The sequence below is a fragment of the Dromiciops gliroides genome, chromosome 3, assembly GCF_019393635.1.
Source record: "Dromiciops gliroides isolate mDroGli1 chromosome 3, mDroGli1.pri, whole genome shotgun sequence".
NCBI lineage: Eukaryota > Metazoa > Chordata > Mammalia > Microbiotheria > Microbiotheriidae > Dromiciops > Dromiciops gliroides.
Window position 1 is genome coordinate 617,405,437 of NC_057863.1, and position 14,459 is coordinate 617,419,895.

General features: G+C 45.8%; 1 protein-coding gene across 4 annotated transcripts in view; it reads left to right on the plus strand.

The window, feature by feature from the left end:
• Positions 1–8,252: 8,252 nt before the first annotated feature.
• RCC2 (regulator of chromosome condensation 2) overlaps positions 8,253–14,459 on the plus strand; it is a 50,650-nt gene continuing 44,443 nt past the window's right edge. Inside the window, exons 1-3 of one of the 4 annotated variants that reach the window (XM_043997513.1) lie at positions 8,253–8,270; positions 8,582–8,628; positions 9,992–10,401. In XM_043997513.1, coding sequence (XP_043853448.1) covers positions 10,042–10,401 — 360 coding nt within the window. In that variant the 5' untranslated portion in view covers positions 8,253–8,270; positions 8,582–8,628; positions 9,992–10,041. Of the gene's footprint in view, positions 8,271–8,581; positions 8,629–9,009; positions 9,229–9,506; positions 9,554–9,991; positions 10,402–14,459 lie in introns of those variants that run through there. The other 3 variants (XM_043997515.1, XM_043997514.1, XM_043997516.1) reach the window with 3 other exon arrangements.

Below are 14,459 nucleotides of genomic sequence, written 5' to 3' on the forward strand. Positions count from 1 at the left end.
TTAATTCTAGTATTTACAATATTTAGAATGACTTCTTTACTCCAAGTTGTTCTTAAAACAATATTGTTGGGGCAGCTAGATGGTGCAGTGGTTAAAGAACTGGCCCTGGATTCAAGAGGACCTGAGTTCAAATCCGGCCTCAGACACTTAACACTTACTAGCTGTGTGACCCTGGGCAAGTCACTTAACCCCCATTGCCCCGCAAAAAACAAAACAAAACAAAAACAACAATATTATTACTATATACAATGTTCTTTTGGTTCTGCTCATTTTGCTGTTCATTATTTCAGGAAAGTCTTTCCATGTTTTTCTAAGATCACTGAGCTCATCATTTCTTATAGCACAGTAGTATTCCATCTCCAATTGTCTTGATGTGTATCTTGCTACTGGGTTCTGGCTCTGGAGGAGAGAGTGAGGGTGGTGACTTTGCACAGCCCTCCCTCACTTAAATCCAATTCACTGCAAGTCATAATATCACTTCCTGATGTCCAAAGGACAAACTACAAAAACAAGTATTCCATCATATTCGTATAATACAACTGGTTCAGCCATTCTCCAATTGATGGCTATCCCCACAATTTCCAGTTCTTTGCCACCACAAAGAGAGATGCTATAAATATGTTATAACATATAGATTCTTTTCTTTTTTTCCCTAATCATTCTGGGAAACAGATCTAGTAGTGGTACTGCTGGGTCAATGGGTATAGGCAGTTTAATAACTCTTTGGGGGGCAGCTAGGTGGCGCAGTGGATAGAGCACTGGCCCTGGAGTCAGGAGTACCTGAGTTCAAATCCGGCCTCAGACACTTAACACTTAACTAGCTGTGTGACCCTGGGCAAGTCACTTAACCCCAATTGCCTCACTAAAAAAAAAAAAAAAAAGAAAAAAAAAAAAGAACTCTTTGGGCATAATTCCTAATTGTTCTCCAAAATGGCTGGATCAGTTCACATAGTTCCAACAGTGAATTGGTGTCCCAATTTTTCCATGTTGCCTTCAACATTTGTCGCTTTCCCTTTCAGTCATTTTAGCCAATCTGATAGATGCAAAATGATATCTCAAGGTTGTTTTAATTTGCATCTTTAGTCAATAATGACTTAGAGCATTTTTTTCATTTGACTATAAGTTGTTTGAATTTCTTTATTGGAAAACTGCCTGTTTATATCCTTTGACCATTTATCAGTTGGGGAATGACTTGTATTCTTATAGATTTGGCAAAGTTCTTTATATATTTGAGATATGAGACCTTAACTGAGAATCTGTCTTTATTTTTTTCCCCCAGTTTTTTGCTTTCCTTCTGATTTTGGCTACATTTATTTTATTTATACAAAACCTTTTAAATTTAATATAATTGAAATTATCCATTTCATACCTTACACTGCTCTTTATTTCTTATTTATTCATAAATTGTTCATCTATCCCTAAGTCTTATGGGTAATATATTCCATGTTCTTCAAATTTTCTTGTAATATCTCTCTTTATATTTACATCGTACATTCATTTTGATCTTATCTTGGTAAATGGTGTGAAATAATTGGTTTATGCCCAATTTCTGCCAGACTGCTTTCCAGTTTTTCCAACAATTTTTAACAAATAATGAATTCTTATCCCAAAACTTAAGTTTTTACAGTTGTCAAATACAAGATTATTATATTTATTTGTTGCTGTAAATTGTATATCTACTCTGTTCCACTGATCTACCTTTCTATTTCTTAGCCAGTAACAGATAGTTTTTTGGGGGATTTTTGGCGGGGCAATGGGGGTTAAGTGACTTGCCCAGGGTCACACAGCTAGTAAGTGTCAAGTGTCTGCAGCAGGATTTGAACTCAGGTACTCCTGAATCCAGGGCCGGTGCTTTATCCAGTGGACCACCTGGCTGCCCCCGGTAACAGATAGTTTTGATAATTACTGCCTTATATTATAATTTAAGATCTGGTGCTACTAACCCTCCTCCTTTTATATAGTTTTTTCATCAATTCCTTTGACAACCTTGACTCTTCATTCTTCCAAATGAATTTTGTTATTGTTTTTTCAGTAAAAATTTTTTTTGCTAATTTAATTGAGATGGTATTCAATATTAATTGAATATGGTATTGAATATATGAATTAGTTTAGGTAAAATTGTCATTTTTATTATATTGATCCTACCTAGGCATGAACATTCCTCTGTAAAGGCTAAAATTCTAGCTATAGTGTCTAAAATATCTGAGTGGTCGCCAAGAAATTATAAGCTTTAGTAAGAATTAGACTTTTAAGTATTTATTAAGGAGAATAAGAATTTGGTAAAGAAAGAAAGAAAGGCCTACATTCATCTATCTATTAAAGGGAGAGCGCATTTCTAGCTCCCTTCTCTACCGGAGTCCTCAGGAAAGAGAGAGTCAGAGCACCAGGCTCCCCCTTCTTCCTCCCACAAGCAAACATCACTTCCTGACGCCAAAGAAAAGACGCATGGTCTTGCCCTCAGAGACCTTTACCTCATGGCGGAGCTTTTCTACAGTAAGTCTCCAGCAGGTGGCGTCATTCCAATCGTTATACCTCCAATTATTTAAACCTAATTTTATTTATATGAAAAAAATTTTTAAATAATTTTTTCCATATAGTTTCTGGGTTTGTTTTGGTAGGTATACTCCTAGATATTTTTTACTGCTTGGAGTTATTTTATTTAATTTTATTTAATTTTTTTTTTTTTCGGTAAGGCAATTGGGGTTAAGTGACTTGCCCAGGGTCACACAGCTAGTAAGTGTTAAGTGTCTGAGTCTGGATTTGAACTCAGGAACTCCTGACTCCAGGGCCGGTGCTCTATCCACTGCGCCACCTAGCTGCCCCTGGAGTTATTTTAAATGGGGTATCTCTTACTATTTATTCTTGTAGGGTTTTGTTTATGATATACAGGAATGCTGATGATTTATGTGAATTTACTTTATATCCTGCTACTTTGGTAAAATTATTGTTTCAACTAAATACTTTTTATCAACTTAAGGGAAAAATTCATTTATACTTATGCTTTCAAGTGTTTTTAATAGAAATGAGTGCTGTACTTTATCAAGTTAACAAAGTGCTTTCCTGATGACAACTAGATAAGTTGGGTATGTAATACAAGTATTATTATTTCCATTTTGCATACGAGAAAACTGAAGTTCAGAAAAGTTGCCAACTCCTACCTTTTTTCTCTACAGAGAATTTTTTTTTTTTTTGCTGGGCAATGAGGGTTAAGTGACTTGCCCAGGGTCACACAGCTAGTGTCAAGTGTCTAAGGCAGGATTTGAACTCAGGTCCTCCTGAATCCAGGGCCTGTGCTTTATCCACTGCGTCACCTAGCTGCCCCCTACCTTTTTTCTCTACAAACACTACATGACCTGTACTGAATGGCACTTTGGTAATGGACTCAAATCTCTTCAGTTTACAGTTGAAGAAACTGATGCAGAGAAAAGTGAAAGGACTTCCCAAAACTCACATGGCAAATAGGTTGGCAGGATAAGAATCCACCCGTTTTCCATCCCCAACCCTGTACTGTAGAGCACTCAGCTGCAGAATCACAGAATTTCAAAGTTGGAAGAAGAAATACTTCAACTACATCCCACCCAAAGGTCACATCCAGCTTTTCCTTGAATACCTAAAGTAACTGGGAGCTCACTATCTCCCAAGGTCATCCATGCTGCTTTCGGACAGCTCCATTAGGAAGTTTTCTGAGCAGAAATCTCTGCAGTTTTCATCTGTTACTTCTGGTTTCTGATCTTTGGGGCCAAGCAGATCAAGCCTCATCTTTTTCCCACATGTGCTAGAGAGAGAACTCTCTTGTCCTCCTTAAGTCTTCTCAAAACCTTCAAGGATTTATCAAGTGCCTATTATGTGTGGGTCACTGTGCTAGGCACTGGAGATAAAGACAGAACAGAACAAAGAAATAAACAGAAAGTCTCTTCCCTATCTTAGCTTATATCCTACAGCTCCTTCAATTGATCCTTGCTCAGAATTTTTCCCAATCCTCTTACCATTGTAAGAGAGGTTGCTTGGTTATCACCAGTCCTCTGGCTTGGTTATAATTAGATTTAGCATTCATAGCATATTTTAGAGTAGGAACTGGCATTTCGACCTCATCCATGTAGGTGCACCTCAATTTTAAAAGTGTTACATAACACACCCAATGACACACCTCTGTGTGTGTGTGTGGAGGACACTCCTTTGGGGAGGAAAGGCGCTCTGGCCTTTCCTCGATGGATGGTTGCACAGGAGGGAGGCATGCCCTAACAAAAATTGCTTGGGTGGCAGGACGAGTAGGGCCAGTCCTATGCTGTTACTGCAGAGGTGCTGGACTGATGCATCTCCCTCTCCAGAAAAACCAGTTTGGAGAACGGCACGCCTAGAGGATCATATGATGCAATTGTCTGTTAGTGTCCAATTGCATCAGGGTTTAGGATACATGTGCCCTTTAAACCAGTGGGGGCAGGGGGGGGGGGAGAGGGGCATTACCCATGGAAGAAAAAGACCTCTCATTGGTGCTCATCTGAAGGTACTTTCTGAAGGTTCTACAAGTTGTTTGGGGGTAAACACATCATGGGGACAAGTAGCAACATGCTATTTCCTAAAGGACCCTGGACGCTGGAGGTTTTGCAGAATTATAATTTATGTAGCTTTTATTTTCTATGAGGTATTTTTGGTTGGTGTTTTGGGCAGGGGTTGCCATGGCCAAAGTTTCGTCATCAAATGGCTAGCCTGCTGGGGGAGAGGGAGGGAGTTTCCCTTAATTAGATTGGTCCTTGGGGAGTTAGATATAGTCTGGGATTGTACTGAAACCTTTTGCAGGAAGGCAGAACCTGCTGGAGCTGACCTTGGGAGCCCAAGGGATCACCCCTCTCTGTAGTCATTTTTATACCCTGTATTTGAGAAAAGGTTTTCCTAATTCAGCTTCTGCTTTTAAAAATCTGGGACACAACACATTCAATCCTTTATTGTGTACCTACTAGGTGCAGAGAAGGTACTGGAGGCGAGACCAAGCTTCTACAAGATGCAGTCCCTTCCCCCTGAAAGCAGAGGGATCTACATAGTCAATTACAATACAAAAGATCCCTAGATAAGTACCAGAAGAGTTACAAAATAAAGAGCTTTAGTGAGGTGTGGTCCTGGGGGAAGTGGCATTCTGGGGAAGGGCACACCCTTCCACAATTCAGGTTTGGTGGTACAGCTGTCTAATTCATCTAGAGTATAGTGTAGGTGGCTGGAAAACAGGATATTGGGGCTGTGTGTGTGTGTGTGTGTGTGTGTGTGTGTGTGTGTGTGTATGTTGGGACCCAGGGGGTGAATAGTGAGAATATCCTTTGGTAGAGTCAGCTAGTCTACAAAGGTCTATTAAAGAGCTTACTATATATGGGGCAGCTAGGTGGCGCAGTGGATGAAGCACCGGCCCTGGATTCAGGAGGACCTGAATTCAAATGTGACCTCAGTCACTTGACTTTTACTAGCTGTGTGACCCTGGGCAAGTCACTTAACCCTCATTGCCTCCCCAAAATAAGAAACAAACAAACAAGGGGGTAGCTAGGTGGTGCAGTGGATAGAGCACTGGTCCTTGAGTCAGGAGTACCTGAGTTCAAATCCGGCCTCAGACACTTAATACTTACTAGCTGTGTGACCAGGGGCAAGTCACTTAACCCCAATTGCCTCACTAAAACAAAACAAAACAAAACAAACAAATAAATTACTAATATACCAGGCACACATGGAAAAGCAAGCACAAGACTGGGAGAACTGATGGAGAAAGTCAGTAATAGATTAGAGGTCAAAGTTCAATGCAGGCCCAGGACATTTCTCATTTAAAAAAAATACATATTATATATATACATATATATATATACATACATAGATAGATATAGATAGATATAGATATACATATATAGATAGATATATAGATATAACACGTGTCCTTTTTCCATCAGCATTTATTGGATTCTGAGGGATTCTTTTTTGTCATTGAGAATAAGCTTCCAATTCTAGCTCTTTCAGTTTTTCCATATGAAAGAGAAGATGCATCCTTTCCAACCCCCTTTGGCTTCAAGGATTCATTCACTCACTCACTCCCTCATTCAACAAATATTCAGAGAGGGCTACCATTCAAATTCAATCAAAATCTATTACCCAGGCTCTGTTCTTTTGGAGATGCCTAGTCAGAGTCTGCTTTCTAGCAAAAGGTCATAGGGTTTGAGCTGGGAGGGACCTTAGAGGTTATTAAGTCCAAGTCCATGATTTTATTGAAGAGGAAATGGAAGTCCAAAGAGTGACTTGGCAGAGGTGACAGGTACCCAGAGATAGGGAATATTCACACCCTGGTCCTCTGATATCACTCCTTCTCCTATGTTACAGCACTTCAATAGACACTTTGAATCACATGATTTCATTAATAGGGATGAAGGCAATGTCTCCATTTGTTATTGTTCCACTCTGGTTTGACTCTTCATGACCCCATTTGGGGTTTTCTTGGCAAAGATCCTGCAGTGATTTGCCATCTCCTTCTCTGGCTCATTTTACAGTTGAAGAAACTGAGGCAGGCCAAGGTGAGGGACTTGCCCAGTGTCACACAGCTAGTAAGTGTCTAAGGCCAGATTGGAACTGAGAGAGATGTCTATGGCTCTAAGTCCAGCATTCTATCCCCTGTGCCCCCATTTCCTCCACTGCTATGTCTGAAACAGTTCATCACTTGGTAGTCACAGGGGAAGGGGGCTGCTCCTCAGAGAACTAACCTACTTTCTTACTTTCCCTTGCCCTTCCAAACCTGTACAGCTAGGTAGGACCCACCTGCCAAAGTCTTTGGGAACTTAGGGCCACCAAGGCATCCCAATAAGAAATAAGAAATCTGAGTAAGACCTGGAAGTTGCAGTCTTTTATTAATGGAACTAATTTGATTTAATAAACACTGATTATTTGGTGCATTCAGGGGCCAGTTACTGTGCTGGGGGCATAAAAATGACTAATAACACAATTCCTGCCCTGAAGGAGCTTTCAATCTAAAAGTGCAAGTGGGGAATGAAATAAGGAAACTACAAAAGGAGGTATCACTGGGAATGAGAACTTATTTTGTAATTCTGGCGCCCTTCAAATTTGTCCTCTAATATCTTGCTTCTACATAGTGGTTTACTTGTTGTCTCCCTCATTAGACTGGGAAAGCCTGGAGAGCTGAGATGGTTTTTTCCCCCCTTCTTTCCCACAGCACAGCATCAGGCACATAGTAGGCACTTAAATGTTATCAGCTAACTGACTGAACTGAACATCACTGCACAAACTCTATGTGCAAGGCCAATTCACTCCAATCACATAATCATTATGTTTGCCCTTATGTCATCCAGATTTAGTGGAAAGAGCATTCATTGATTTAGAGTCCAAATCTGAGGTATTACAGTGCATAGAATCAGGAGTTCAGAGTTCGAATCCAGCCTCACACACTTACTAGCTGGGTCAAATCAACTTAACCTCTCTCTACGTGTAAATTGGACATAATACTAGCACTTACAAGGTTGTTGTGAGGCTAAAATGAGATATATGGAAAGCCTCAAAGTGTCATGGAAAAATTCCCTATTATTGTATATATAACAATAAAGGTGGACACATTATCTCGTTTGTACTTATCGGGTAATATTGTAGTTATCTCGGAATGCAGATTGAGAGGTGGTGGTGCCTGGGAAAGATTCTGCCTTTGGGGTCAAAGGGCTAGATCTGGAGTCTACGTTTTGCTACTGGCCGCTGATTTAACCTTGGACCAATTATTGGATCTCTCTGGGCCTTAGGCTTTTCATCTGTAAAATGAAGGGGCTGGACTGACTGACCTCTGAGTCCCCTTTTGCCTTTAAGTTTGTGACCCCATGGTAACCTTCTTGAGGGTCTTCTCCCAACTCTGACCCTCTCCTTACCTCAGACACTATTGCCTTCACGGTAGGAACTCCACAAAGGCTCCTTAAATGAACTGAGAAATGGGAGCTGTCATTATTACTTCCTTGGCCAAATAGGAGCCATTTTCTAGCAAAAGTCCTGACGTGACAGCGCAGACTTGTGCCTGCAAGATCTTTTTTTGGTCATCTCTGCCCATCTGCTGGGCGTGTGAGGTTGAAACCTCCGCGTGGCTCTTATTCGCCTTCCTCCACTCAGAGGGGATTGGGGCATCTATTCTCAGGGAGGTGGTCCTTTGAAAACCGCCGGATCTTATTATCCCTGCCCGAAAAGCTGCCCTTCCCAACTAGCCCAAACCAAGCGTGGGGCCCCCACTGGAGATTGACATCCCTCTCGGAAGAAAGGTTCGGAAAGTTTTTCCAAGAGCTCAGAAATGCAGAAAAGGGGAGGAGGGGGCCAGCAGCAGGGAGCATCATCGCCCTCTTCCCGAGGGCGCCGAGCCGAGCTGGGTGCGCGGGTAGATGGGTGAGTGGGTGGAAAGGGGCGGGGGCTGCCCGCGCGGCCCGTCTTGGGGGAAGGGTGGGGGGGAGGGGGAGGGCCTCCAGGCCCTCGGGTCCTCCGGACCTGGAGAGGGCGCGGTGGGGAGGTTCTCTCCCCCGGCTCTCTTCTAGCTCTCTCATTTTCTGCTGCTCGTCCATGTGTTTCTGTTTTGTAGTGAAGCATTTGTCCTGGAAGCTCGTATTTACATTTTAAGTGTATCTGGTGAGTGGGCTGAAATCCTTTTCTTTACTGGAATGGGGAGGGGAGATGGGGGGGGGGGGAGATTTAGAAACGAGAGCGGTCCAATTTTTTTTTTTTTTTTAGTGGAGGGGGGAGTAATTTTTTTCATCACTTTCAGTCCAGGTTGGGGGGCAGGGGGGGGTTGAAATTGAAGAGCGATCAGTTTTGCGAGCTAGAGGAAAAGTTTGGTGTTTTCTTCTCTTTAAAGAGAAAAGGTTAAAAAAAAAACACCACCCAACCTGGGGAAAGGGAGGAGGGGGGGGCTAGGGGGAGGTTTGAATGAATAAAAAAGGGAAGGAAGGCGGATCCACGTGGTTTAATCGGAGACAGACAGAGATCCCATTGTTCAAAATCAATAAAAAAAAAAAAAAGGCAGACAGAGCAAAAGAAAAGAGAAGCGCCGGAGGAAGGCGAGGGTAGCCCAGCGAGATCTGCAACCTGGGACCGGAGAGGGAGAAAGAGGGAGGAAGCCGCCCCGAGGGGCACTCGCCGAGGGGAGAGAGGCGCAGAGTTGGGGGCACATAGTAAAGTTGCGGGGGTTTTCCAGTTGGAAGAAAAAGAAAACAAAACAAAAAACAGGTGGTGGGTTTTTTTTTTCCTTTTTTTAATGGGGAAGGCTACAATTTTTTTTTTCTCTTCCCGGAGAAAGGTCTTTTCTCTCCAGCAGCATCCTCCCTTGTAAAGTCCGGCTCACCCCAGAACCCCCAGGCCTGACTTCCCTTAGGGATGGATGAGGCCGGAGACTTGGCTTAGGATCGACCCTCCAGCCGTTTGCGGCGGGGGAGGGAGGGAAGCTGGGGGGGAGGGGGAGGGGGAAGGGGAAGAGATAATTGCCATTAATTTCACTGTGGGCTTTTAAAACGGGGTAGGAAGGTGCTGGCAGGCGGCTCTCAGACAAAAGCAGCAGGTGGGGGGACAACCGGCATGAACCCCCCTTTTAAACTGGAGTGCCCCAAGGGGGACACTCCTGGAGCTTCCTATAAGTGTTTCCAAATCCTTTGCCATTAGGATTTCGGGGTTATTTTTTGGGGGGGTGGGTGAGAGGGTGCAACCTTTCGTGCCCTCTTAGTTTTTACTTTTTTGGGGGGCGTCGCTGAGGACAGAGGATGCATTGGATACTTTGGGGTGACCTCCAAGCGTTGCATAGCTTTTCCTAAACTTGGCCCAGCCGGGCCGGCTTGGAGACTTGGGTGGGTTCAGATCGGGCTGGTTTCGCTTTCTCCCTTTCCTAAATTGACCCCCCGCTTCTATTGTGTCGTGGATGTGCCCGCCTGGCTGCGTGTGTGTGTGTGTGTGTGTGTGTGTGTGTGTGTGCGCGTGTGTATGTGTGTGTGTGTGTCCCCAGCCGGGAGACCCAGCGCAGCCGGAGCAGGAGGACACCCATCGCGAGCCAGGATGCCCAGGAAGAAGCTCGGCGCTGGGCTCGGAGCCGGGGCGAAGGCGGCGGCGGCGGCGGCCTGGGAGCAGCAGCAGAGCTCGGGCAACGGGACGGCGGCGGCGGGCGCGGTGGGGGCCCGGGGCGGCCCCCCGAGGAAGGCGCGGGGCGGCGCGGCGGCGGGCAGGAAGCGGGAGCGGCCCGAGCGCGGCAGCTCCAGCGGCGGCGGTAGCAGCGGCGACGAGGACGGCCTGCCCGAACTGGACGGCGGCAGCCTCGGCCCCGGGGCCAAGCGGGCGGCCAAGCCGGCGCCGCCGGGCAAGGCGGGGGCGGGACAGGCCGTCGTCATCACGGAGCCCGAGCACACCAAGGAGCGGATAGTGAGTGCGGGGCTGGGAGAGCCGGGGCGCCGGCTCCGCGGGGGGCCGCCGCGCGCAGCCGGGGCTCCTTTCCCCTCCCCTTCACTCCCCGGTAGGCCGGCGGCGGGGGAGGGGGGCCGAAGCCCGCGTGCGCTGGGGTCCGGGGGGGGGGGGAGGGAGAACCGAACGGAGCGGGGAGCTAGCGAGGGGGGTCATGGCCCCGCCCCCGCCGGCCGCTGGGAGCTGCCTCCCCTCCCCCTCCATTTGGGGGAATCGAGAGTTTTTAAGTTCGGTTATGAAGGGGGGGAGGAGCAGGCGGCGCCTCCGGGCGGGAAGCTGGGGGGGTTGTGGGGGGGAAGAAGCCTCCCTGACTCCCTCCCCCTTGCGCGCGGCGGGTTAGTCATGGCGGGGTGGGGGAAGGGGAAAGGGAGGGGGGGGGGCCGGCCGCCCGCCCGCGAAGGCTCTGCAGGGAGCGGCGGTTTTGCCGGGGCTTTGAGGTTCCCGCCGCCTCGGCTCCGGCGCTCGACGAAGGGGAGGGGCCGGCGAAGCTAGGTAGGGCGCATGCTCTCCCCGCCTTGCTCTCCGCCCCACTCCCGTCGTCCTGGAAGCTGGGGGAAGCCCTGCTTGGGGGAGGAGAGGGGCTGAGCCAGGAGGGCGCATGCCCAGTAGGGCGCGCTGCCTTGAAAGTTGGGGGAGGCGGGGGCGCCCGGCAGTGAGGTGTTATGAGCTTTGTTTCCTGGTTTGTCCTTGCCACCCGAGTGGGAGGTGGGGCGGGCCGGCACGGCCGGCTCCCGGGGGACTCCGCCCCGGGGGAACTGCTGGGGGAGGGGCAGGTGCAGATCCAGGTTTGGGGGGAAACTTTGCACCCCCATCTTGTGAATAATAAATAGCTCATTACCAGCACTAATAGGTGCTTAATGCCGTAATTGAATAGTAATGGCAGCTCACATTGATGTAGATATCCGTTGTTTGCAGAGTTTAGCTAGCCCCCTCCCCCTTCTCTTGGCTTAATTATTCCCATTTCGTGGTCCTAGGTCCTTTCTTAATTCTGATTTTTCTGGATGGGCTTCCTGAGCCTGATAGTGAAATAATGGGCTGCCTCTTCAAGTAGTGATTCCCCCCCTTCATCCGAAGTCTAATAAACACTGGCCCAGTTAGTAGAAGAATTTGGACTAGATCAGGGCTTCTTAAACTTTTTCCCGTGGCCACCCCTTTTGATCTGGAGAAATTTTTAGGTTACCCCGGGGTATATAGGTATATAAATTTGGTATATGTTAACCCTTTCTGTTGCCAAATTTTTCCTGACCCCCAGATTGTTACCCACAGTTTAAAAAGCTTGGGGACTAGACGACATCCAGTTGGATTAGAATACCCCCTCCCACTCTGAATTTAGAAGATTTTGCTTGAAGGAGCAAGCATTTCATAACCTGTAGGTAGTAAAATTTATTTTGGTATCCTTTTTAGAGGAGAAAACCGAGGGCCAGAGTGGTCTTTTAACTTCATGACAATTCTTCCTTGCAGATTCCCAACATACAGCTCAGTATTTTGAGGGGCTTATATTCACAGAGGCATTGATGATTAATAATTGATGAAGGAGACTACTTGTAGCAGTGGTAGAGAGGGAGTCCAGAGTTCAGAGATGGGGGTGTCCTTAGGATCTTGTGAATTCCTGCTCTGCCAATACCTTGTAGGGTGACCTTGGGCAAATGACTTCCCCTTCCTTTGGCCTTGGCTTTCTGGTCTTTAAACATTCTCTCTCCTCAGAGCCTGCCTGATGCTAGCTATCATCCTCTGTTTTAAGGACTCTAGTAGGCTGTCTTGTTTAGGATGGACCCCGTCTGTCAGAGGGTGGTTTTGAGGTTGACAGTGCCAGGGAGAGCCAGCTCATCCACCCATAGCTGGGTGTTTGTTTTGGGGATTAAACTGGCTGCTCCACTTAAACTTTCTTTGCTCCACTTCCTCCCCCCTTATTAGGGATATCTGGTAATTCAGATCCTTGCCCAGCAAACACTTAACGTGTTAATTTTGGATTTGAATCAAGAGCTCAGCCTGAGTAGAGTGCGCTGGACCCCAACCTATTCCTTCAATCACATATGGCAAAGTGAAATTTAGCATCACTTTGCTGGCCTGTTCCAAGGAAGCCTGTTAACAATGGGGTTTGTCTGGTCAGGGAACCCCAAAGTGAACCGCAGAATGAATGAGGCTGGGTGGAGGCACCAAAGGTTACTGGAGCTATCTTATCCGTGACTTCATTTGACTAAGTAATCTTTACACATCTCTGGGAAGTAACTCCTTGCAAAACCCATATTTGGTGAAGAAGTTCCATTGTGAAATATAAACAGATGTGTTTTGTTCATTTGTTTTTGTTTTGTTTTTGTTTTTGTTTTTTTTTAGTGAGGCAATTGGGGTTAAGTGACTTGCCCAGGGTCACACAGCTAGTGTTAAGTGTCTGAGGCCGGATTTGAACTCAGGTACTCCTGACTCCAGGACCGGTGCTCTATCCACTGTGCCACCTAGCCGCCCCTGTTCATTTGTTTTTAAGCAAAGTAGTTAGGATGGTTGGTGGATAACTTACTGGGACTGGAGTCAGGAAGACACGAGTTTAAATTCTGCCTCAGATATTTATTAGCTTTGTGATCCTGAAAAAGTCTCTTAATTCCTATGACCTCAGTTTCCTCATGTATAAAATGAAGATAATAACACCTACTTTGTCATCATCTTTGTGAGGAATCAAAAGAGAGAATAAGAATAGTACATTGTTGGTGATTAATAAATGCTTATTTTCAGTTTTAAAGCATCATATACTTAGCATGTGCACGTGTATTGGCAAAGTCTTCAATTTTTCATGGGCAAAGGCAAGAGAATAAGCATTTAGATCGCTTCTTTTCAAGTTAGGTGACTTTTAGAAAAATTTTGAGGGTTTTTGCCCTTAAGAAGGCAAAGCAAGAGGATCAAAAAACTTTTACTTCTGAGGATACAGATGTGCCCCTCAGGGAGCTTACAATCTATTGGGAGAAAACAGTACACAGAGGGAAACTGAAAGGGATGGAAATGGGTGGGGGAAGAAGGTACCCTGTACAGGAGATGGGATGGAAAAATCAGGGAAGTCTCAAAGTAGTTGAGAAAGGTGGGAAATGAGGCTGTGTCCCGAACCTCCTCTTTAAATGAAGGAGGCTTTGGAGTCCTCCACTCTGCCCTTTAGCCAGAGGGTCGGAGAGGCTTGTGTGAAAACCAGGGCTGATTGGATCTTGCAGGATGAGGAGATGTCACCATGGTGAGGTTCCTGAGCATGTGAAGCACTGGGAGAGGTCTCCCAAAGAAGTGCAGCTGGGTGGAAATGAGGAGATGGCAAACACAGGTCTTCTTAGCTTGCAATAGTATTCCGTTGACCCCAGAGGGTCTTAAAGTTTTGGTGGAGACCATGGTGTCACCTGAGTTCTCTAACCCATGATGGTTCATTCAAAGTAGGAGGCTTATTATTGAATGGATAAGGAACTGTCAAGGGTTAGCTGTCCTTGTTGTTCATGACCCATTATGTGGATGGGAGCCAGCATCGGTCTTCCTTTGGCCAGTGGCTGTTTTCTAGAAGAAGCGCTGAGGGGACAGCCCAGACTTGTCCATGCCAGCAAACCTAATTAATTAATTAAGTCAGCTTTGCCAATCTGAGTGTGAGGTGAAACCTCCCCATGGTGGCTGTAATTTGCATTCTTCTCATCATTAGTGATTTAGAGCAGCTATTCCTGTGGCTGTCCATAGCATCATTGATGATGTCTTATTTTGGAAACTACCCTGACCATTTGCAAGAGAACCCAGCCTTCCTATGAAGCCAGATTAAACAGTCAAATCCTACTGTCATTAGCATACCCTTAGAAGAGCAGTTCTTGAAAGGTGATTTAAGAGCTCAGAAATCTAAAAAAGCAGTGGAGGAACCAACCCCAGAAAACATTACTTTCTATCCATCTACTTATTTATTTTGTAAGGGGCTAAAATTCTAGCTAGTCTGTCTAAAATATCTAATGAGTGGTCGCCGATAAATTATAAGCTTTAGCAAGAGTTAGACTTTTAAGCATTTATTAAGG